The sequence below is a fragment of the Catharus ustulatus genome, chromosome 2, assembly GCF_009819885.2.
Source record: "Catharus ustulatus isolate bCatUst1 chromosome 2, bCatUst1.pri.v2, whole genome shotgun sequence".
NCBI lineage: Eukaryota > Metazoa > Chordata > Aves > Passeriformes > Turdidae > Catharus > Catharus ustulatus.
The window spans coordinates 93,051,622-93,077,116 of NC_046222.1; the positions used below are offsets into that span (position 1 = coordinate 93,051,622).

At 42.9% G+C, this 25,495-nt stretch overlaps 1 protein-coding gene across 3 annotated transcripts in view; it reads right to left on the minus strand.

Annotated features, from left to right (window-relative positions):
* Window positions 1-749: 749 nt before the first annotated feature.
* CRACDL (CRACD like) overlaps window positions 750-25,495 on the minus strand; it is a 47,063-nt gene continuing 22,317 nt past the window's right edge. For 2 of the 3 annotated variants that reach the window (XM_033052726.1, XM_033052725.1), the window contains 6 exons: window positions 25,216-25,284; window positions 21,852-22,085; window positions 18,073-19,639; window positions 8,530-8,729; window positions 6,790-6,913; window positions 750-4,252 (listed from right to left, as the gene is read on the minus strand). In XM_033052726.1, coding sequence (XP_032908617.1) covers window positions 4,107-4,252; window positions 6,790-6,913; window positions 8,530-8,729; window positions 18,073-19,639; window positions 21,852-22,085; window positions 25,216-25,284 — 2,340 coding nt within the window. In that variant the 3' untranslated portion in view covers window positions 750-4,106. The remainder of the gene's footprint in view (window positions 4,253-6,789; window positions 6,914-8,529; window positions 8,730-18,072; window positions 19,640-21,851; window positions 22,086-25,215; window positions 25,285-25,495) is intronic. The other variant, XM_033052727.1, reaches the window with a different exon arrangement.

The window sequence follows — 25,495 nt, forward strand, 5'->3', positions numbered from 1 at the left end:
AAAATGTGGAGACGACTGGTTACAATGAGTTAAGATACCACAGTACTTTGCTCAGCAACCTTGAATACGCTTCAGTGGAATTCTGAACCTGCAAAATACACCACTTTATATTTATTTGCAGAGGTAAATGAACAAAGCAAAAAGAAATCAACAGTGAAAGTATTCAGTGTGATGGTGAGTGAGATGGAAGGAAAATTGTCTCCAATCACTTTGCTTCAGTAATATTTAAATGCTCTTAGCTGCATTCCTAACAATCCTTAAGAGAGAGAATTGGGATCCTGGAGAGGGAGATAGTTCAGCATTTCCCAGAATGATCTCCATTTAAGTTGCCTTAAGTGAGCTAGAGTGGTTTTCTTCTGGGAATACAGCCAGTGTACATAGAGAGTTAGAATCTGCAGCAAAGGTGCTGGAAGATACTGCAAAGGAAGGAGATCTGAATGATTGTTGAGCATCTTGGCAACCATTGGGTGTATGTGAGCCTGAGTGAGACCTGTGCCCTGCTGGAGCTAAAATGTCTTCTCCTACAAGAGTTAATCTCAAGCAGCCCCATTGGGCAGGATCACACAGGGTTACATTCCCCCCTGGGGCTTTTACAGACACACAGCACTGCCCAGTTTTTCACATTGTTTTTTGTTGTTTTGTTGTTTTGGTTTTTTTACTCTGTAACAGTACAAAAGTTATCTCCTAACCACAAACACAAAATCCTATAATTAAACCTTTGTTACTCACAGCAGAGGGCTCATCATGTATACAAAGCAAACATTTTGGCAAGTTTATTGTGCTCCTTGAGACCAAGACAGAATTAATAACATTGCAAAATCACAGCAAGCTGCTTGCTACTTTGCTGCTGAATTTTTTCACTGGCAACAAGATTTTATGTTCCTCTTCATCTTGATAAAAAATGCAACAGTTTTTATTGTCAAAGGCAGCACAATACAAAACACCATATCAAAGTAAAGACTGAAGGGATATTTTGGCGTTAAAAATTGCACTTCACTATCCATTTAAAATAATTTAGTTGCTTTTTTTTTTTTACATAAAATTACTAAACATTGGGAGGTAGCTGATTAGGCTAAATCAACTATTAAACTGCATAAATAATCAAATTTAGGGGTTTTGTGTTGAAAGATGCCTGATAGATGATTTCATTTGCATTATGTGAGGCCCTTCACTGCTGGGAAGACACCTTGCTCATTAAACAGAAAGCCAAAGATGTCTCATGCAGTATTTCTGGAAGAGGAAACTTCTATTTTTCAAGTCCATTTTGTTGTTGTTCTTTGACTGTAATACCAACTCTGTTAGTTTATGTGCATGAGTCATGAACAAAAGGTGAATTTTTACATTTTATTTCCCTGTTAGATGTTACATTCTAGCAATATATGTTGCAGCTGCCTGAGCAAAATGGATCAGCCTGAGTTAGTCATATTGCCTCTCAGCTGGAAAAGTATAATGATGTCCTCAGGAAAGCTGATCAGATCTGAAAGGCTTTTCTGGTGGCATCGCATGTGAAACATAACTCACTGTTCATACAGAGGAGAGAACTACATTTTTATTTGCATCTTTCTAGTTCCACAAATGAGCCACTTCACCACAGAAAAATACCTGAGTTCTAAAACTATTTTCTGCCTGTCTGCTGCAGGACACCTACAGCAAGCCCTACTTGCGTGACCCTTTGTCTTAGAAATCTGGAGACAGAACAACACTGTGAGAAAATAAAAATTTCCCTGGCTGTCATATCAGAGGTTCAAGTGGCCAAGTGGCATCTCTTGCACAAAGGCCAGGGCCATTTCAGGGGTGGGACAATATGAAGAAGACCACTGATTGCAAAAGTTCTTGCAGTTTTAATTGTTTTAAACAGGGGGGGAATTGTAAAAAGACAGAATATACCTCTAACTGCATTTCCAGAAAACCTTTCCATGGAGCGGCAATAATTAAAGGGTACACATTTGGTCTTTTTTTATATGTTATATTCCTTAAATAGAGAAACTGGGGTTTTTTTTCAAGATTGCTACAAAAGGTAATAGCATATCTTAACATTACACTTTATGTTAATTAGTTATTTATTTTAGAAAGGATATTTTGAAAAGAAAGGGAGTTAAGATGTTTTCTATTGTATCTCAAAAATCTACCTATTTCTGCTGTAGGTCCTAGAATATTAATATCAAAAAAGAAAAAATACCACTTGAGATTAAGGACTGTGCATGCTTACTCACGGGGGAGAAGTGTGGAAGTTTTTTGCACAACCAGCCTTTGGGCAGTTGAGCCCAAGGTTGCATGTCCTGTAATTAAGTTACCATTTCTGGTGTGGATCTGTTTGACAGAGAGCTGTCTTGCCACTTGTGATTTCAGCAGGTATCTCACACTACCTTTGGCCATCTGCAGGAAGGAGAAAATGCTGGGACAGCTGGCAGAACCCTGTTTGGGTCAGGGCTACTGACAGCTCTGTGATGGGCTGCAGCAGGTCTGTGCATGGCCCCATTCAGGACCCCAGCAGCCGTGCAGGCTGACCCTGACAGCCATGCAGGCTCACTGGCTCTGACAAACAGAAAACTAGCTTTTCCTCCTCCGGTTTTAACAACTGAACACAACCTGACTGAAAACCTTCAACAACATCTTGGATATTCACGTGCTCAATTCTGTATTTCTTTATTCATTACTCAATGCAGTTTTCATTACCAAGAGCTCAGGTTTTCCTTCTCATCTCTGTAGAGAAGACAAGATTTCAAAATTGCAAATGCAGGTGCTAGAAAATCCTACGTTTCCTAAAGTCTTCCCACATTTTTCCAAAAAGAACCTAATGTGATAATAAAAACAAAAACCACTAATAGAAGCATAAATAAATCTAGGGATTGCAGTGCTAAGGTAGTACTTCACCCATGCATAAACAAAATTAAATGCTTGTCTTAGCAGTGGGGCATCACAAGGTTTGTCCTTTGCTTCTGTAACTCACAGGGAGGTCATAAAATATGTTCAGAGTAGTTTCAGTCAATCAGCAGCAAATGATTTATCTTGTCAATCTTGCTAAACCAGCAAAGGTGAAGAGCGTAGGAGACTTCATGAGTGGGAGTCACAGACTGGTGGGGGAGATTCAGGCCAATGAGCACGAGGATGTTATATAAAGGTAGTCAAGTACAGACACTTATCTGTATGTTACTGGTTTTTAATGAGAGGAATTAAGATTATGTGGGGGGGATATGTGAAGCTGGTGCTGTGATGAAATTCAGTTTTCCCCAGCATTTCAGTTTGAACTTTAGCTGCGGGATTTTCAGTTCTTAATTTTTAATTAAATTCATATTGACCACTGTTACTAATACCATCCTCCTGACTGGGCATGAGGTTTCACAGGAAGGAAAGCCAGTTGCATCCAGATGAATCCAGATAGGAAGGCAACTGTGAATGCATTGATGAGCTTCCAACTGCAGTTCCATTTCCTTACTGCTTGCCTGCTTGAAAGCACTGTGCAACCAAGGTTGCTCACAGAAAGAACTGAGGAATTTTTTTCATAGTCACACATAAATGTGCACATTTGTGCCCCCTGAAATGTAACCTAAACCCAGAAACTGTACCACTGGCTTATCTAGGCAAACCTGCAGCTCAAGCAACACATTTTAATGGAGCACTCACTAGCAGCTGTTCAGGAATACCTCCACAGGCTGAACAGCTTTGGTAGAAAGTGTCACATGATTCCAGTGAAACACATCACGAGAATCAGGATGTAAGAGCACAATTTATAACTGTAAACAGAGAAAACCACAACAAATAGAAATTTCCAGCAACAACAGAAGTTCAGCAAAGTTTAGCAAAGATCCTGTTTGGATACAAACATCATTAAAAGCAGAAAATGCAGGAAATACATAAGGCAAAAGTTTTATTTTCCAAAGTGTAAGTATGTCCTTAGCATAATTTAAGTAATCCATTGCCATTGCAATTCTGATTGCTACAAAACTGAAGGTAAACTTTTTGACTGCACCTATTGCACGCTTTCTCCACAGCTGTATAATAAAACCCTTCTGTATCAAGAGATTCTTCACTGTGATTAGCTGGTCTGTAGGAGTTCAGTTAAGTAGGTGACTTAATTATGAAAGATGCTACTTGTTTGCATCATTCTATTTTATAATCTGTGGCATATCACTCCAAGCTTGAGACTTCTTTTTGGCCAGCTCCATCCACGATGGCTGATCTGGAGCAGCATTACTGGTTTTCTTCAAGTGGCTTATTTCCTCCTTATCCACCAGTGCAGGTGATGGAGCTACTGTGAATAAAGTACATGGAGATTTTACGCTTGCTATGCAACTAAACACCTTCTTTTATTAAATACTTTCCATGCCTTGCCCTGTGGTAGAAAATATTTATATTTCACATGGAAGCTTCTTGTGCAATAAGTTATTGAGGAAATTACCATTCTGTGCTTTAAATAATACAATGTTTTTCTCATCACTAATATATTTTGATCCCTAAATTTACCAAAACTTAACATGATGACCTGGATTCCTTGCTGCGCCCTATGTTAACACCCAGGCCAAAGAAGAGAGAGTCTTTTCATTAGCTAAAGAATTCACTTGTGAATTCCTCCTTTACTCAGCCCCCAACTCACAGGAATTTTATTACTTAAAAATTTCTGCCCTTCTTTCAAATTTTAATTTACCAAAGAGATTTACAACAAACTCATTGTGGGAGGACTGATGGTCAGACAGTTTGTGATCACACCATTCTTCAGCTTGCTGAGGAAGCCACATTTTAAATTGAATGCTATTGTAAATATTTTTGTTTACATTTTACACTCGGATAGAGTACAGTAGTTTCACGAATACAAGCCGCACGGATTATAAGCCGCACCCCCGGTGCCTCGACAATGTTGCTGTCTTTGTCAATAGATAAGCCGCACCCCGAATATTAGCCGCACTTTCGTTCGTCGCGAGAATCCGTGCGCAGCTTTCACAAATTGGCCAATTAGTAAGAGGATCGCGGCATAGCGGGCTTTACTGGCTCGGGGCGGGGCCAGGCAGGCTCGGCCCGCTCATGGTTGCCGACGGGGCCGGGTGGCCCAGCTCAGCGCCACGGCTCGGCGGGGCTGGCCGGGTGGTGCTGCCGCCGCCACCGGGCTCGCTGGCCCCCCTCTCCCGTCAGCACCGCCTCGCTGCCGCGTTCGCTCGCCCGGCTGGCAGGGCTGCCGCCGCCGGGCTCGCCGTCCGCCCCGCTGCCGCTTTCGCTCGCCCCGCGCCGCGCCTCGCGAGCGCCGCGCCCGCCCCGCGGCGCTTTCGCGGCTCGCGGCGGCGCTTTCGCGGCTCGCGGTTCGCGGCTCGCGGCGGCGCTTTCGCGGCTCGCGGTTCGCGGCTCGCGGTTCGCGGCTCGCGGCTCGCGGTTCGCGGCTCGCGGCTCGCGGTTCGCGGCTCGCGGTTCGCGGCGGCGCTTTCGCGGCTCGCGGCTCGCGGCTCGCGGTTCGCGGCTCGCGGTTCGCGGCGGCGCTTTCGCGGCTCGCGGCTCGCGGCTCGCGGCTCGCGGTTCGCGGCTCGCGGTTCGCGGCTCGCGGTTCGCGGCGGCGCTTTCGCGGCTCGCGGTTCGCGGTTCGCGGCGGCGCTTTCGCGGCTCGCGGTTCGCGGCTCGCGGTTCGCGGCGGCGCTTTCGCGGCTCGCGGTTCGCGGCTCGCGGTTCGCGGCTCGCGGTTCGCGGCTCGCGGCTCGCGGTTCGCGGCGGCGCTTTCCGCGGCTCGCGGCTCGCGGCTCGCGGCTCGCGGCTCGCGGCTCGCGGTTCGCGGCTCGCGGTTCGCGGCTCGCGGTTCGCGGCGGCGCTTTCGCGGCTCGCGGTTCGCGGTTCGCGGCGGCGCTTTCGCGGCTCGCGGTTCGCGGTTCGCGGCTCGCGGTTCGCGGCGGCGCTTTCGCGGCTCGCGGCTCGCGGCTCGCGGCTCGCGGCTCGCGGCTCGCGGCTCGCGGTTCGCGGCTCGCGGTTCGCGGCTCGCGGCGGCGCTTTCGCGAGCGCCGCTTTCGCTCGCCCCGCCGGCAGGGCTGCCGCCGCCGCCACCAGGCTCGCCGGCCGCCCCCTCCCGTCTGCACCGCCGCCGCGTTTCCTCGCCCTGGCCGGCACTGCAGGCCCCCGCACCGCCGGGCTCCCCCACGCTGCTGGCCCCGATTATGCTGGGCTTCCCCCGCTGCCAGGCAGCCCCACCCGCCGGCCTTCCTGCTTCTGCCATGCTCCCCTGCGCTGCTAGCCCCAGTTCTCCCGGGCTCCCCCGCCCTGCTGGCTCAGGCTCTGCCGCCCGCCCCCACACTGCTGGCCCCGCCTCTGCCAGGCTTTCCCACCTCTGCCGGGGCCGGCCGGGCTCCAGTTTGGCTTGGGGCTGCCGCGGGCTCTCACTTCCGTGTTGGCAGCTTTTAGAATTTTGTTAATAGATTAGCCGCCCCGGAATATTAGCCGCACTTCCGGGTTTCCACCAAAATTTTGGTCAAATTGGTGCGGCTTGTATTCGTGAAATTACTGTATTTGGGCCTTTGAAAGGGCCTGAAGTTCTTGATTCACACTTCTTTCTTTCTTTTGGCTACCCCTTTTTACTCTTTTGTTTGTAATCAAACTGGTCAAAATAATATAAATAAATAAAACCTCAAATAATAAATAAATAAAACACCAAATGAAACCCCAGACATGAGTGCTGAGAAAACTCTTTGCTCTGGCTGATGCGGGGCTGAGGAAGAGATTAGGATCTAGCCCCTTCTCCTTTCGCAGCACACTCAAGCAGGATTTCTTTTGACAAGGTTGTGAGGTAACAGCCTACATTTTAAGCATTTTGTTTCTTACCATGTGACAATGAGTTAGTTCTCAGCAGGGACTTCGCTTCAGGCTTGGTGTCTTTCCTCTGCTCTTCAGAAGTGTTTTTAGGTGCCGAGTGTGAAGGTTTGCTCCATTGTTGCTTCACTGGCCCCTAGGCACACAGAGGGATAAAATCCAAGTAATTCAAGGAGAATGAGCTCAGTTTGGAAGAACATGAAGTAGCAAAGTAGTGGCTGGGGAGCCTGCCACAATTAAGCAGACATTGGTCCCAATCCTCTCCCTTCTTGAGCTGATACCTGTTCAGAAAGTCACAGTGTTTTCATGGAACATCCATTATACTCAATTTTACAAATTAAAATTTTCCCTCCATATCTTTTATTCATAATGGTATGAGTAGATAATTACAGTCTTCACTACAAAATGTATTCCAAGTCCTTTGCACATCTCTACAAGCATACACAGGATTTGGAAATGGATTTGGAAATGGCCCCATTCTCTCATATTTTCCTTCCATCTCCCAAATTTTGTGGGCTAGGGAACTGTATTTTTGGACAGTTGATGGTAAATGGATTTTTCATAAAAAATAAGTCAAACACATCCTCTGACAGATTTTCTTGCCAGTATCAAAAACTACTCTGAAGTGATAGTGCCTGGTGCCATGTGGGAGAAAGAGAAAGTGGGAGTAGTACAGTGGCACCAAGCCTCACATGCTGCAGTCAGAAGCATCTTGGCATGTTTCTCTGCTAGCTGCTATAGGGAAATAAAATTCATGGCATGAATTTCAGAGATCATTGCCAGCTAAAATCTGGAGTTTCCTGTTCTGACATAGAAACTGTATTTTGGGATCATGTTGGGCATTACTGCAGTTCAGAACTTGACCTAGACATCTTATCAGGTACTATTTCTTGTTAATCTAACCACTTCTATTTTTCATCATCTAGAAATCATCTCTTATTCCAGGGTGTTATACACTTGTCTGGGGTTCTAGCAGTACCACCTGAAGCAAGGAAGTAGGTCATTTGCACTGGGAATGCCATACTAGTATAGGACACACATGCTCCTGCATCAGAGCAGGGTTCTTACATGTGCAGGATATAAAATAGGCAGCAGGTTAATATTCTGGATCCATGCCAAACACAGGTTTGCCCTGTTTTGCATGGGATCTCTGAAGAAGCAGTGTCAGCCCATATTCCATGGCACCACAAAGGCTTCTGAACTACCCATATACAGGGAACCAGAATTTATATATTGGCACTCTCTGCAAATGCAAAAGTTATTTTTATCCTGTTTCAGGGCTATCCTATTTCTCAGGGCTCTAAAAATTGTTACCTAGAAGTTTCTCGGACCAAGCTGTTCATTCAGTGTTAAATCAGTCAGGAGGTATAAGAAGTTCAATTAAAGGCTGTGCTTAAAAGAATAGTTAGAGAGAACATATTTTCTCTGCATTGAGGAGAATCAAAGACTACAGTTGAGCACTTTATTTTGGATATTTTAGCATGCAATACACATGTCAGATCTGGTAGGTATGCCAAGAAATTTTACACACTTCACGTAGTTCCAGGATTTCTCAGAGACACAAAATTACCTATCTGAGCAATCAGAGAACTTTGAATCTCTAACACATTTAGGAAAGCAGTGTCTTTGTTAGTTAAAGTTACACTCATTAAGTATCTGTAATCATTATGGCATGACTGTTAACATAGCAGTAGATCCAAAGAATACTACAGAAGGTGATACAAAAGCATTACAAACTTGTACTGCAAGTACCTCTGTCTGTTCATTTCCTTTATTCTCTTTCTCTGTATTTGACTTGTTATCTGGAGCCACAAGCTTTTCTCTGTCGAGTTCCTTCTCCTGATGCATGCCCCTCTGCTTTTGCCTTGCAATGGAAATCCAGACTGGCTCTGTAGGAGTGTCGGGATCTCTTCCAGAGTCTTCAGCAGCCACGAGGGAAGGCACGCTTTTCTCTGTTGATAGATTATTTATGTACATGGTTATAGGAAAAAGTATTGTAATAAGCTTCAGCTTATACTTTCTCAATATACTGATTGGTTCCAGGATATGAAACCAGCCTGGATAAAAAGGAATTCTGTTTAGTTTGGTCTCCAGAGAGCAATTTTCCCGTGCTCACAGGTTTAAGTTGTCGTTCTACTGTGAGAAACTTTGCATCTTTGTTCAGCTGGAGTCACAGTGTCACTGCCCTCACGTGAGGGAGATGAACATGAATCAAACTTCACTAGTATACCCATTTCCCAAGGTCTGCCCCTTCTGCTTCCTCTTCCACAGTATCTTAGAGACAAGCAGCAGACAATTCAAAGGTGGACATAGAGGGGCTGCAGTGTTGTAAAGGTAAACCTTTTCCCCACTGTGGCTGCCCTCAGCTCCCACTCTTCTGATGTCCATGCAGCAGCAGCCCATGCTTTAGACTGGCTCCTGCCTTTCTTCCACCCCTTTAGGAGCAGCTTCCTCCCATGCAGAAGCAACCCATGCCTTAGTTGTTTCCTGCTTTTCTTCCATCCCTTTAGAAGCAACCCCCCCACCCAGCTCCGTGGAGTCTGCAGGTGCCATGGGTGCCTGTGCACAGCAGTCTGTGGTGTCTGAGCACACAGAAGTGCTGTTAAAATCAGACGGACTTTCTGGTCTTTTGATGTGAGGTTACTTTGACTTATTCCTGCTGATATTGACCATGGTCTTCACTGAGGCCAGTAACTTTTGCTGGGCTCTACCAGAAATGAGACTTGAGCAACAACAAAAAAAAAAAAAAAAAGAAAAAGATAATTTCTGGAGAAGAAAGTCAAAACTACTAACCTGCTGATCTCACAACTGCTACCTAAGGACATGCAGAGTCCAACGTTACGGGAAAGAGAAATACCCTGTATTCAAATATTATGAGAAGGGAAATCCTGTCTATTCGCTGAACAGAACTTGGTCAAGAGAAAAACCTCAGCAGCTCCATCAGCTCCATTCCCCTCGTTCTCCATTTTTTGACTCATACTGAAGACAAAACTGAGTTTCCCAACAAATGGTAGAGTTTCTGTGTAGTTTAAATGAGGAACAAGAACAGGACTAAAAACCTTAGACAGAAGAAGGTTGATTTCACCTTTCCCAGCCAGTTCTGCCCACTGATGTATCAAAATTTACAGAAGGCTTTTTCAGAGCAGAAGTTAAGCTTCTTGTCCTCAAATCAGGTGTGGTCCTGCTCTTTGGAAAAGTTTGTTACCTAGTCAGCATCCTGTTCAGGTTCCTGGGAGGAGGCAGACCCAGCCAGAAAGGATCACTGCCCTAGGGTCCCTGGGGGGCTCAGGTGCTCTGCTGATGTAGAGCCAGCCGTGGGACCCTGTGGGAGCACTGTGGTCTAGCTTGGCGGAATGTGGCCCTGAAAAGGAAAGTAGGCAAACGTCTCTGAAGGCACATTTGAGATGCCTCATGAAGGCATGGAAGATAAAAGGGATGATGCACTCCCAAGAGCTGGAGTCTGCCAACACAGGCAGATTATGAAAGCCCACAAACTTGCTTTGCTCAGGGATTTTCTCAAGTCATTTTTATACCTCACCAGAGAGAAAGTAGTTATTTGAACAAGAGAACATTATAAAGCCTGTGTCAGCTAAAAAATGAAAAAGAGAAAAAAACACATGCTTTAATGCCAAAGCAAGATGTTTTGCCAGCTGATGCTTGCATTTCCCTTCACATTCACCTCGTGAAATCTTGCAGGAAAACCTCTGGACAGATAAAACTGGGCCCCTGAACACTGAAAGAGCTTCCCTCCCTCTTGCACAGTATGTTACTCCAATTCTCTACATCCCACCTAACCTCCATCTTTGCATGACAACAGCTGTCTTTTTTTGCCTTCCACTGGCTCTCTTTGCTTCATTTTTATCTCATTTTACAGGACGATAAAGAATAAGGCTAGGAGAGATCTCAATATGTCATGTAGTCTATCCTTCAACTCCAAGACAAGATCAGCTGAAAGATCAGTTTAATAAAAACTGTTTCCTCACAAATAGGTATCTAATTCTCCAAAAACAGGACAGGTCTCAGAGTCTCCCTAGGCAACCTCTCCTATGGCATGGTTCTTTTCTTTCTACTTTTTTTTTTTTCTTCTTTTTGGTCTATTAGGTAAGTTAAATCTTCCTTGTTCTAATTTAAATCCTTAACTATTTCTCCTACACACTATGGACACGAGCAGATTACTCATAGTCTCCTTGCAACAGCCTGTTATGCATTTGAAGACTTAGACCACATTTTCCCTATTTTTTTAACTTCTCTGATTAATCATATTCTCTAGATTACTCTTTCTTTTGTAGGAATTGTCCTACTTTGCTCAAATCTCCTTCAAATATGATGGTCAGAACTGGCACTTGAGATGCAACAGTGTTAGTATCAGCTGACATGGAAGGACTACCCCACTTCATCCGGAATGGTTTTCTGTACACTTCACTCAGTGCCCCTTAACTCCCACAGCTCTCCAAGATAACCACCAGCAAGTCAAAGTCTGCTAGCCCATCTACTCTCAGTATCTTAGGACAAACCTCATTAGGATCTTCATAGGTAAAACCACACAGTTGAAATGATGTGATGTCTGCTAATGCATCTGTCATCACATTCCCTCCTTTGCTTGCAGTCATCTGCACCTTTTCAGGTGGTGGGCAATTTGGGCAGGACTTATTAGTGCACTGCCCAGTAAAACCACGTGCTATGCTTCATCAGCTCCCAAAGCGCTCCTGTGGCACACAGATGAGCTGCCACCACTGAAGGTGATGTCCCGTGTTCCTCAGAGCTGAGGAGCAGCTCTCTGGCTGTACAGCTGCAGACACACCACAACATGCATGCTCTTCCATCACCTTTCTAACTTCCTTCACTGTTTGTAATGTCTTGGAGCTCAAAAACTCCAATGTCTTTATCCTGAAGGTGCTTTTCAATCCATCCACACTTTTGATGATACTGGGAACCTGGCTTCTGCCTTGATGCTGCCAGTGATATACATCTTAGTTGCTGAATACATACTCCAAATCCCCCTTTGTGTTTTGTCCCATTTTCCCTGTCACGCCACAGGGGCTTTATGTAAATATCAGGGTTGTTTCTCCTCTGCTTCCACCACACAATCCACACTGACAAAATGAATGCTATTCCCATGCTCTATTTACTGAACTACATGTAATGGTCTTACTGCTACCTGTGCTTCCATTTCTCTGTCATCCTCATGAACTTAGGATTCATCCTGATGTTATTTCACTCTGCATTGCCTGACACAATAGGGTTCCCAGTCCTGCAGTGCTGTGTCTGGAGGCTGGTGTTATAACAATGTTTTTCATAAGGCAGACTCTCTAATGAAGGCACCAAGCACCCTTACTCTTCAGGCAATTCTTCCTGATGAGATGCCAGACATCCTAGTCATGCCAATTAGAAGGCAACCAAATTAGAGCTAGGTATCATTCCATAAGAGATGGTATCCAAATGACCCTTTGATAGTAAGGAACAGAAGCTCTTTATCATAATACTGAAGATTTTCTACGTATTTGTGCAGGCCAACTTAGGACAGCAGAGGAGAATCACCTACAGAGGATCAAGAACTGATCTGCTGCAGGGAGAGGCTTTATTGTATTTTTAAGCAATTACATTCTGCCCTTGTTCCTGTGAGAGTCTTTGCTGCAGAAAGCCAGTCAGGCAGACAAGGCAGGGGGAGTGCCTTATCTTCAGAAAAAAAATCAGATGCAACTCACACAGGATTTGCTACCACATCCATCAGCCAGAATTACTGTAAGGGGTAGAAAAGGTATATTTACTATTTTTTATCTTTCCCATTGCCCAGAGGTCCTTTACATCCTCCCACCTCCAATTAGATAAGGTTTCTTGGCAGTATATATGCACCATTGTTCCAGCCAGAAGGATGAAAGGTGGTGAAGTAACCCAGGAGATAGCATGATGAAGAGAGCTACCAGTTTAAGGTGACCTGAGACTGTCCTGTGAAGCTCTTGGTACCCTAAGGGACACAAGGAGACAAAAAGCTTTCCAAGGAAGTGACTGTTCTCAAGGGGAGTGCTCCTTACACATCTTTCTGTGTTCATGACGGATCACCTTGAACAAGCTTTGTCTTATCTAGTCATGGGATAGTCCATGTGCTTTTATGGTTCACCACGCGGCAAAGCACAGCGTTTAAGGAACTGGGTAGCCGTAGTGAAACCAAAAGTACTCAAAAGGACGATTTTAATTCCTGCTTCTGCTGCATGTCACATGCACAGCAGGTGGCACAGAAACTCCCAGCTGGTAAACATCACTCTTAGGGAGACAACAAAGAAGTACAAAATGCAAGCAGTGGCATCATCCATGCAAAGCTTAGTCAGTTTTGACAGACAGGCCACGACAAATGCTCTGTGTTTCACTCCTCCTTTGTTGAAGCAGGGCTGAGCCTCTTCTTTCCATGTAACACTTGAGAGATTTGCAGAATAAAACTAAAATCTAAATAATATTCTTCATTTCATATTACAACATGTTATTTTAAACAATGTGCTATTCAACTCATTCCTTAGTAACTTCATAAGCTAATAAAGGATATTGCTGGCAGCAATTTGTCTCTCATTCATTCACAGCTTTAACCTCGTGATTGCATCTTTCCTTGGTTTCCTTGGAGCTGGCTTGGCCTCAGGCTTTTTTGAAAGAGAGGAGCCCCTTCTTCCCCTTGGGATAAGCCACCAACAATGGAAAGATACCGGGTCAGAACATGTCAAGCCAGTCTGTGCATAATGCCACCATGTATTAAAGCCTGCAATTAATGTAAGCTTCTGAGATCCTCTGCTTCCACTTGAAACCACACCCAGGGGCTGCTGAAGCCTTCCCTTCATGTCTTCCCCACAGCCAGCAAACACACACGGGACAGTCACAAGGTCAGCTGTTCTGTCTGTATTCTTCACCACTTCCACAGCTTCCAGACCAAGCACTGAGGATAGCTCTGAAGCCAAGTGAACCATAGCCACCTTCTCAATTCCCTCCTGCAGATGAGAATCCCCTGAGCTCTCCTCCACTGAGTCTAAAAGCATCAGGGCTGGTTGCCTTAGTGGTCCTCTAGTGGGAGAAACTCCCCTGCTGCAACCCCATTTAATGCAGGTATGAACAATAAGATGAAGATATTAATCTTAATGTACAAAAAGAACTATGATTGACTTGTTATTGTGCATGGGTTTATAAACACACAGAAAGAGAAAGACAGACTTCATGTATTCAAATGTACGTCTCTGTGTCTGCTGCTTATATGGATAAACACAGCAAAGACATATTAAACTATTACCCTGAGATTTAGGGATTAATTTTGTCTTTTTTAGAGATGGCCTCAGATTTCCTTAAATCTGAGACCTGTTTTCTTTACATCCAAAAGCTTCATTGCACACAAATTGTAGCAGAGGTTCTTTATGACATACAAGTCTCATACTTGGAAATCTTCTGCCTGCAAGGACTGCAAAGAGTGGTTATTCTTGCTGTACATGTGTGCAGGCAAAAGGTCAGAGACAGAATTTAGAATCTTTTGAAAGTCAAACCACTAACAGCAAGCAAAGCTAGCTTGTGGATTCCCTGAGTGTTTTAAAAGCAAACATACTCAAAACTAATCTAAACAACTTTACACAGGGAGATAACACCCTCTGTATATAACTGCCATTGTTTTATAACACTGCTTATGCATGCATATTTAATTCCACACTGTTGTATCTTTGCTCCTTTATAAAACTTATTTTAAGAAGGGCTTTACAAATAAATATAGCATTTAGAATATCCTGGCCTACATATTTCCTTTTGTTTATTAAATCACAACATGGTGATTTCAGTATACACACCCAATTCCTTAATTTAAGACAAAGCTATTCTAAAGATTTGGTTATGTATTTCTGACATTTCTTTTCTTCCCTAAGTTGCTCTGAGAGATATTTGACTTTTGATTGGATCTATACCACTGATGCCAGAAGAGTCTTTTCTACACAAGAAAATGTTTGCATCAAAGTCTATTTCACTGCTGGAAAACAGCCACGTTACAAAATAGCCTGACACAACTGACAAAGCAACTTCTTTTGGGAAAAAAAAGAGAGACAGCTTGTTTTTCAGCTGTAGCCAGGACAGCATTAAAGCAATGACTTTTTGATGTACAGAAAAACACTTCTCTTGTCATTCCAGAGCCTGTATTTTCCAGACTATACACACCAATTTCATTCACCATAACATCCATCGTTCTTCCCTGAGCTCTTTTTCTCTTTTCAGAGGTTGTCTCCCCACTACAGCTCCTCAGTTGCTGATTTTTGTTTATCTTAATATGTAGATTCAGGCAAGTGTTGCTTATGGTTTTGCTGTTGTAATAACCTGTTAGCATATAGTAATTATTTCTGCCCTTTACAGGATTTACAGCAAAATGTATCAACTCCAAACAACAGCTTAACCTTTTAATCTTTCAAGGACTTGTGCCTTTAGCTCCAAAGACTAAAAATTACTCCTCCTGGGGTGACTAATTTCACACAGACCTTAAAGAGCTTACTTTAAGCTTCCTTGCTTACCTGAGAGAGGTAAAGCAATCCCTCACTAGTTCCTCAGAAAGTTGCACAGAAAGCTCTGGGGAGCAGGAGTGCTGCTTTCACCTGGTGTGGTAAACCAGCATCCCATCAGCTCTCCTGTTCCTTTGGTACTGAGAATGCTGAAAAGCTAAAATATGAACTGAATGAACCACATTGCTCCTGCTGACCTCAGTAATGCAGCAAACTGACTTTTCTGAAATGAGCATACATGAGAAGGGAACTGCATCCCCTTGCATCAGCATTTCACAACTTGTCTTCTTGTTCAGCACACAGATTTCCTAACATGCAGTGGAAAGAAACTCCCTGACAGCATAAATTTTCTCCTGATGGTGACCACAGGTCTTTGAAAAGGCTGATGAACTCAAGGGCTAGTAGAGGGCTGAGTGGGTGTAAGGAAAAAACAGGAGTGTCCAGGCAGATCTGGAGGCCAGAGATGCCTGATAAGATACATAGATCCATGAGGGGCTGTGTTGATTGTGTTTGTCAGATTTCTCCTGTTTGCAGTTGCAAAGATAAGGTCCACTCACTGAGCTGAGGGAAACTTTTCAAAGAGCTATAAATTGTTTGGGCAAAGCTATTACCCTGCTAGGTCCACATTACATCCCATAATTCTCCTATGCAGCACGGAGGGACATCATTTTTGAGGTTACTGTCCAATTTTTCCCAATAAAGCTGGTGTGGTTCCAAGGCACTCAGAGGAGGTGGGCACACCTCATTCACCCACGACTTAGGTGGCCAGGTCAGGCTGATGTGGCAACTTAGCACAAGGAGGTACTTGGTCAGGTTCTAAAGAAGACAGTAGATAAGGAAAAAAACGAATTGCCATCACAGACCAATCTGAACCATAATTTTAAACAGCCTCATGCTGTACAGATTTGGTGTAATACTCTCAGGTGGAGGGGAACAGAGCAGGATTTCTTAACCCTTAAACTCCAATTGCTTACATCTCTATCAGGGAAACCAAGGCACAACTCTCACCCACAGAAACTATTTTGCAGAGGGCAGTCCTGCGTCTCAGGGCAGAGTCTCCTTCATCCCAGGGCTGAGCAGCCACAGGAGAAGCCTGGAGGGAAAATGTGCTCCCTGCCTTCATTTCTTCCCCCTCTTCCTTCTCCAACACTCATTGTCTTTCACTACAGGAAGACATTCCAGTCCATCTAGGACTCAGCAATAGGGATGTGATAAAGGGCTGTGTGAGGGAGCATTCCCACTGCTGTCCTCCATACCCTGCCAGAATAACCCTGCTATGCTGTCTTCTCCTCTCTTGCCCCTTATGACCCTCTCCAAAATCTCAGTCCATCAGAGATGTGGGCATCACTACAAATCATCAACTTCTCAGGGCAGCACAGAGGGGGAAACGCCTTTAAAGGAAGTATTTGGATTATATACGTATCTATATATCGGTATAGCTACATCCTGCCTTGCCTGCAGATGGTGGGGAGGCTCTGGCTGGATGGCTGTGGGGATCTCATGAAGCTATGGATCTTAATGAATCCCTTCCTTTATGAAGGCAGGGAGAACAGGAAACTGAATGTGGCCAAAGTCCTGCAAAAATGTCTGTGATGCCGCAGCAGAGGACAACTGGAATCAGATGTCACTCAGAGCATCAGCAAGTTGTCTCTGGGGCTAGGAAGAGACTTTGGTCACCCTAGGGGACAAGTGGCCTCCCATGTTCTAAGATCTTCTTCTGTGTTGGTGTTTCCCTACTCCAAAGCTCAGAGCCAGACCCCAAACAGAGAAGAGAAACCCAATGTGGAGAAGCTCTGCAATGACATAGTGAGAGCCTATTATTTGTTTGGCCAGCATCTTCTCACATTCTCAACAATAAACCATGCCCAGACAGGTCCAGGACAGGCAAGATTTTTCTTCCACACATCAGAAGACCTAAAGATTTATTTTCTCCCCTCTTGGCTGTTCTCTGAAAAGCAGAGGTCTCCTGTTAGAACTGCTTGAGTGTGCTTCACATAGCTTGTTTACTGTCATTGCAAAGATCTCAGACAGAGGTGCTTCTTCCAGACTTTTCTGTTCTCTGCCTGTAGCCCACAGTATATTAGTCTCCAGAGGTCTGACTTTTTTTTTTTTAATCTCTAACCCAATTATATAATACAGAGAAAAGGGTGAAATATAACAATCTGCAGTAGATATGATCTTGTGGTGTCTCGTAGCTTTGAACTCCAGGAAGCTTCAGGGTTGTTAATTTTTGTTTTAAACAAGGAATGAGTAATGATAAAGATAGATAAATGAATAAGAAAAGCTCACAGGAGGCAATAAATAAATGGTTTGTTTACCATGGCAGGCAGTGACAGGGCCTCATTGCGTTTCTGCCTCAATGCCATGGGGAAAAAGAAGGTCTAGAGGTCTGAGTCACTCATCCTGCACAGGGCACCACATTTAATATTTGGTCTTGGGTTTGAATTGCCATGCAGCAGCTCTAAATGGGGACACTTAGTGGCTTGCTATTTCTGTTTTGCAATACGTGTTAGTGTATTTTTTTTTTTTTGAGTGTCACTTTGAACATCCTTTAAACAATACCCTGAAATTCAAAATCAGAGGTAAAAATATCTTTTTCTGTCTGCTGTTTCTTCCCTGCTGTCTTTTTGACAATCTTTCCAGCAAGGGAAAATAAGGGAGCAACATCACTGAAGGCAGAGCCATCAGCTCACACTCACCAGGCAGACACAACAGTGCAGCCTCATGTTCTCTCACAGGTAAGGTCACTCTTTGCAAGTGAAGGTAACTTTATAAAATTTGGGAGTCTTACCAGGCACTTTACAAGCAGTTGACTGTTTCTCCAAGTCTCTGTCTTCATTTCTGGATTCAGGAGAGTGAATAGCTTTGTCCTGCTTCTCCTTGCTTGCAGTAGTGTTCGGAATGGTTATGCTTTGCAACACTGGCTTTTTAGGCAATGGAGGTTTGCTACTAAGCTGTTCAGAGGACTTTGCTTTGGGCTTGATCTTTTCATTTAAAGAATCACCAGTATTTGTATTGGCTCTTTTTCTGATCTCTGCCTTATCACCTCTTAGAAAGGAAGTCAATCCCTCATTTTCTAAATTAAATTCTGCACTGTATCTTTTAATCCCTTTTGATTCTGGTGGTGAGTTGTCTCCATAGTTCAAGGACAGTGAGGTGGATCTAAGTTTCACTTGAAAAGGACTTTTATCTTTACAACTTGGCTGATTCTGAGATACCACTGAAGAACTGCTTGGCATTGGTACTGCATCAACAGCTGGGGAAACATAACTGGCCAAAATTTCTGTGGGTTTGCCTGTGTTGTCAGAGTAGGACTCTGGCAGCAAAGTCTCCTTTTTGCTACCACTTTTTTCCTCATCCATTTCTAATCCCTTCTGGAAGTTGTCTTGCTGCCTCTCATTTCTTGAGGAGACCTTTGCTTTGGACAGGAAGAATCCAGTATTTAATGGGGTTTCCAACTCTGATCTTTCTGGGAAATACAGGCTTCTGGTGCTTGGTCTCTCCCGTGCAGAGGAAACAGAAAATTTTTTGAAGGCATTGAGTTCATTGACTGCCTTTTCAGCTTTCTTCCCCAACTGTTCCTCCTTGTGGACCAGTGACTGGCTGTTCTCCTTATCAGAAGCAGCTGCCTCCTGTGCAGTCTTTATTTTCTCTAGAGAGCAGAAAGTAGATGATCCCATTTGCGTTGAGGAAGCAGGATGTGAAACAGGGAATGAGTCTGTAGGCTGAGAAGAATCCATGAAAAACTCCTTGCTGGACTCTGTCAACAGCGTAAACTCTTTGTTTGCCCCTTTATTACAGGGCATTTCCACAGATACTTGATCATCCTTCTGTTTATTTTCTTCTGACCTTCCCAAGGAAACAATGCTATTTTTACTAATTGAAATATTTTCTTCAGAAGGTAATTTATTTAATGGAAACACAGTAGGAAGCTCCTTATTTTCTTGATTTGACACATCCCCAGACAATAGAACCAGTGTTTCTGAGGAATCTTCTTGCTTTTGTACTTCTCTGTCTGAACTGGAATAGAAAGAAGTTGCAGAGTCTTTGCCTTCTGACAGAAATGAGGGCTCAGACTCCTCACATGTCATTTCCAGTGTTGGTTGGCAGTCCTCCGGCTTATTCTCTGGTAGCAGGGTTTCCTGTCCTACAGCAGACTCGGAAGCAGGCTGAGTCATCACAGGTCTCAAAGCAGGGGGGAGGTCCTCAGGCATTCTGGGTTTTGTCCAGGAAGCCACATTCTGTATTGCAGCTGTGCTGCATGGCAGTTCTTGATTGCTGGGCTTGAATACAGCATCATCCTCTTCTTCTTCCTCTGGGGTACAGCTCAAATCAGTCAGAGATTCAGACTGGGTCTTCTGTAAAAAAGAAATTCAGAAAGCCCCATCATCATGTACAGCTTCATTTTTTTTCTTATTCATTATTACATTTACAGCTGAGATCGTAGAGAGGAAGGCAATACTTAAGCCTCCAGTGCTAAGCTTGCAGTTTTCTTAACCTACAGGCTGGATGATTTTTTAATTAAGCAGATCCTGGAATAATGTATTTAACCAATATAAAAGCAATACATGACATTTCCTTATGCACAACTAGTGCTTTCATGGCTTTGTAGATGGGAAGCCTATCAGAAAAATGGCCATTGGACTGTCCTTGGCAATCGATTCTCCAGAGCATACTGCCTATGTTGTGCTGCTCTTAGTCAAAAAGAAACACTTGAAAGAGAAAAATCGGTCCCTTTGTATTTTGCTACTCCATAATAGCATTAAAAATAAAACAACCCATTCTTCCTGAAGTATGACTCTGAAGAGGAAAGGGTACATAGAAGCAAGAGCAAAAGCCTAACAAATCCATCTGGTTATGACACTACATTCCAGCTGAGTATCTGCCCCATACAGCAGTCTTGTGTCCAACCTACTGTCATACAGCCTTACAGCCTTGCCTCCTTTGTGTAAAAGCCTTCTTTTTCTTTCAAGAGGGAAACTGTTTGATAAAAGTTTATAAATTCATATTTAGTTAAAAAGTTGGCAAATTCATATGTAGTTATCTGTGAGGTCTTGCGATTAAACTTGATATGAGGACTGGCTAAATACACAGGATTATTTGAAAGCACAGTACTGAGCTGCTGAATATGCCTTTTCATATGGTGCCTGTATTAGCTCACTGTTTCACCATAGCTTGCTGAGTAAATATATACTTTGGATGTAGGCCCTAATTCTAAGAACACAAAGACTGCATGTAAAAGATATTTTAAGGTGCCTACGACTTCTTGTTTTGTAAATGCAATTGCAAAAAAAAAGCCAGATGCAATGCCACTTGCATTCACAATCCATATACACAAGAATATAAAAGCAGAAGATACCAGTTAGCCAGAAGCAAGGCAAGCAGGCAGAGTTGGGCAAGGAAATATTAAAAATTGTATTATCAAAACATGTGAACACTGTCTGTGGGAATCCAGAAGGGCTCAGTCAGCTGGCAGTTTATAGGGAATCTGGACAAAGCACTTGTATTTTAGTAACAATGTCAGAATGGAAGAGAAGCATTGATCAGTGAATTACTGCTTTATGTGTTTTTCAAAATAACTGGCCTCATCATTGTGCTGCTCACAGCGGTGCTCTACCGAGCTGAAAGGTCACTCACAGATTTGGAGAAATACAGAGTATCAGCTAGTAATATTTTGAGACAGAGGGAATAATATTTCTGCTAACAAGCAAGCCAAATTAATGGTTTTATGGTATTTAAAACATTGAAAAAAACCATGAACAATAAAGTAAAATACTGCAGTAAAAGCTGACAACTTTAGGTCTAAAAGAGAGGAAGGAAAGAAAGAAAGAAGAAAAACTAAGCTATGCCTTCACAAAATATGACAAAGGATCAGATAAATGGTGTTTAGAAAAAAATATTTTTTTTAGTACTATACACTTTTTAATAGCCTTTTTAAAATAGCACGCACTTTCTTTTTTATTGTGGGTTCATTTGTTTTTTTTCTGTTTAAGACTTACTTTAAATCTCTATAGGGCATGTAAAGGATTTACAGGTTTTGGGGCAGGGAGAGGTCTGAATTTAGAACAGTCTAAATGTACAGAATTTGGTTCCAATTAATAGGCCAAAACTTACTCTTGCTGTACTTTTTGAAAATATAAGACCAATTATATTTTGGAAGTTAAAACAGTTCGCCATGCGTAGTCTCCCAAAGACTCAAGATTTTACAGGATATTCCAGACTAGGAAAAGTACACAAGTTCATCATAACACTTAAAAAAAATCTTTTAAGTAAGAAATGCAGCAATCAATCCAACTTCTGCATCACAAACAGGATACTAAATTGTATTGCACAGTGAATTTAAGAAGAAATTGTTCCATAAAGCACTGCATCAAAAGCTAGCAGGTAAACTTGTAATATTTAATCTGTTCCTAGTGTCTACTTCAGATACTTGTTATTAACAGCTATTAAACCCAATGAAATATCCATGCAACAAAATGACTTTATGTCATGTCTGAGTTTGAAGTGCAAAATCCAGTAAGAACTTTCTGGGTTTGTGTCAAAAGTGGCACTGTTTATTTTCACACATACCTGAGAAAATTTTCTTATTCTACTGGATCTCTGGTTCCGGGGTTTTATTAAAAGCTTGTGTTTAGCAGCAGAATTATCCAGGAAAGCAGAAAGCTCAGGTGGAGTGTCAAAATTGGCTGTCGGGGAGATGGTGCTGTCAGATGATGTCCGGGGAGACTCAGTGTTGGTACTTCTGTGCCTAGTGAACAGCTGACCATCTGTAGAGCGAGATCTAGATGAAGAACCTAATGTAATCTGGGGGAAAAAAAACCCAACAAAACTCCAAATGGAGAATCAAACAAAGAAACAAAGACAGAAAAACAATTCTACAATTAAGTAGCTATATTTATTACCATTTTAAGTTTGCCTTTTTTTCTTTTTGACATTTCTTTAAAATACATTGCATTTCCTAATGTTGCATGTGATCTACTGGTGTTAGCAATCCTGCATTTTTAGCTGCTTGAATATTATGATATACTGTCCAGTGCGAAGGAGCAAATCCCACCTAGCTGGAAGATCTAAAGCACACAAATACATGGCCAGCACATTTTAGAAGACAAATTTATGAAGACCAGTCAGTTACAGAACTTAAAGGGTGATTTTCCTTTCTGGATCTGTCCTCCAGCATCTTTGTCTAGGCTCCTACACACAGTAGTTTAACTTCCTATATGTCAACAGGCCCCTTCCAACTCTTCAATACTCTCCCAAAGACAAAAGAAGTAAGAATTAGTGGCATTGACACTTAAGTCAGCTTGTGCTTTTACCTCATGTTTTTATATCTGCATTTACTGGAAATGTAAAGTTTCATTAGTCGACTATTCTGGGGAAGGAAGTGATGAATAATTCCTACTAGAGGCCAATAACTCATCCAGAAACAGCTTCTGAATGCTGCAAGGGGTGTCATACTTTCATGAAGCTGGGATTCAGCTTGCCTGTGAGCTTCACCAAAAACTACCCTAGTTCCAGGGATGATGCAAAAAAGAACACTGGAAAAATTATTTAAAATTACTCTTAAAAGAATACCTCCTTTCTCTCAGATTCAGCTTTGCAAATAGGCAAAATGAAATTTCCAAACTATCTGTCTCAGCACTAACATGACCTCTGACAACTCATGACAGCACCACCTTTGTAGGCTTGAAATTCTGGTAGATTTCTTTGGAGGAGATTTCCCCCTTTATCACACTTTCTTCTGTGGGCATTCTTCTTTCTTTTTCTTTCTCTTTTTCTGGAAGTGGTATTTTGCTAAGGAGGTTAGATGGGAGAAGGGCAGGGCAGGTTCATTTTATTTTGGGAGGGAAAGCGTATCAGCATTTTGTGTAAGTAGAATTCTGAATATGCACTGCAACCCAAAGATATTCTGTAGTGTAGTGTAGTGAGGGCCTGCTACAACTTGCTCAATGGCCAGGGGAAAACTCCCATTGATTTTAGCAGAGGCTGGATCCACACCTTCTAATCATACTTTCTACTTAAGAAAAAGCAGGTAGCTCAGACATGCTGAATAATGGATGCGCTCATTAATTTTAACTCTACAGTATCTGCAGTCTAGTAGTCAGACATGACTAATGTACAACAAACGATAGGTGGCTGCATTATACATTAGTACCTAACAGTGAATACATTGACATTTCAGCTCCATGATGAAGACACAGCACATGTTCTATTTCAAAGCACGTCATTATTTGCCTGCCTTTCTTTGGGCTTCTGCTTTTCCTTGAGAACTTTGCATGTCTTCTCCTTGGCAGTGCTCAGTGTTGGCCATTACACTGGAAAATCCAAAATCTGGTTTTTTACTTAAATTTCAGCAGCCTTAGTGAATGCCAGCTCTGAGCCGGCTGCAGAAGTTGCTTGTCCCACGAAGTCTGGCTTTGACAAAGCCCACTTGAGAAAGTAAGAGCTGGCAGACCCCTTTCTCCAAATCTCATTTGCACATGGCTCAGTCATCCTTCAGCTGGTCATGCTGGGTGGCACAAGGTGGGGGGCCAGAAGGAAACCCCATCCCCAAAGCCCAGACAAGAGAGTTATGATTCCTTTCTTCAGTACAGAAAAGCTGCCAAGACACAGCAAGGTGTCACTGCTGCCCAAAACCTCAGGACTGGGTTGTGCAAAATTCCTCAGCCCTGTGAACTGGTCTCTTCTGACTTCTAGAAGCAGGGCTAATTTCTCAGAAATGCCAGGTAGTAGATCCTGTGGTTTGGGATGGAGCTGTGTTCTGGCTGCACACTCAAACTGGCATGGGATGAAGAGAACTTTGAGCTAAATGATAGGGCATGTGGAAGTGTGTAGTCACTGCCACGACTCAGGAGTCAGCAAGTGAGTCACAAAGTAATGTTAATGGAACAACAGGGAGACATAAATCCTCTTTCAGCAAACATGCATCTGGACTGGGCACAATTACAGTCAGCCCATAACAGCTATCAAGAAATACTTCCTTCATGAGTTCTGTTGGTTTCATTTACAAAATATTAATATTGCACTGTATATAAGCAGTTTTTTCAAACAGCTTCATGTGGAATCTAAGAAGTAAGGCCAGAAATCTTTGCTGAGCCCTGCTGCAGCTGTTCCTGAAATACATTTTGCATAATTACCAAGAAATGGTCAGCTCGGGACTAGTTTTCACTATTTCATTTCTGCAATTTCCCTCCACCCCTCCTCCTATTTCTAGAAAATGCTCTTCCCTCTACCCCCTGTGTTGTTTCCATGATGACTCCAGCTGCGGACAGCTAAAAGGGACTCTTCAGAGCTTTTCAAAACAGCCCTTTAATCAGCCAGAACGGCTGGCTGCTGATTGAAGAAAGCCATCCATGCGCCTATACTTGAGCTCTGAAAAACATCACTTCAGCAAAATTCATAGCCAGAATCTGACTGAAGGCTGAACTCAGACTCCTAAGCAGTAAGTCAGGCACTATCATCAGGCAAACACTTTCTGTGTCAGTGGAAAGTAACTTCACAACTAAAGCAGGATCTGGGCAGATTTCAGAGAATCTAGAGCTTGTTCCCATCTCTTCAATAAGCTTTCTCCCTTATCCCATGCATGTAACGCAAGTAGCCTTTACTGCAATTTTCCATCTTTGAAAAAGTGTCTAAATCTGGTTGGTTGTGCTTGAAGATTAAAACATGTCTCTAAAGTTTACTAAAGAATATGAGCTTTTCTAGAGACAATTATTATCAATGGATGATTATTTTGTATCAGAATTATGGTGATAAATAATCATAGTTTTTATATTAGACAGACAGACATTAAAGCAGCAAACAGACAGGCAGGCAATTACATGCATACAAAGTTGTTTTTTGCAGCAGACAAGCAATAAAATAATATTCTTTTATATTTCTTTTAAAAATTACTATGGGTAATTATTTGTCCCACAATACATTTGGCAGAAGTTACCTGTTCTTCTTCTTCACTGCCTGTTCCAGCTAAACTCAAAGAGCTAAGGTGCTTGTGAGAATCAGAGAACTGTGGGATGGAATGAGGAAGAAATTCAGTAAAAGATGACAAACAAGGTGGATATAATTGCAAAAACCATCTACACAAAGTGCACAAAAGTACTGACAATGTAAGTTATTTTGCTCTATAATCTTAAGGATTAGCAAGGGCACCGCAAACATAAAGTGTAAGACATGCAGATAAAGAATGAAATTATGTCTAACAAAACTATCATTTAAAA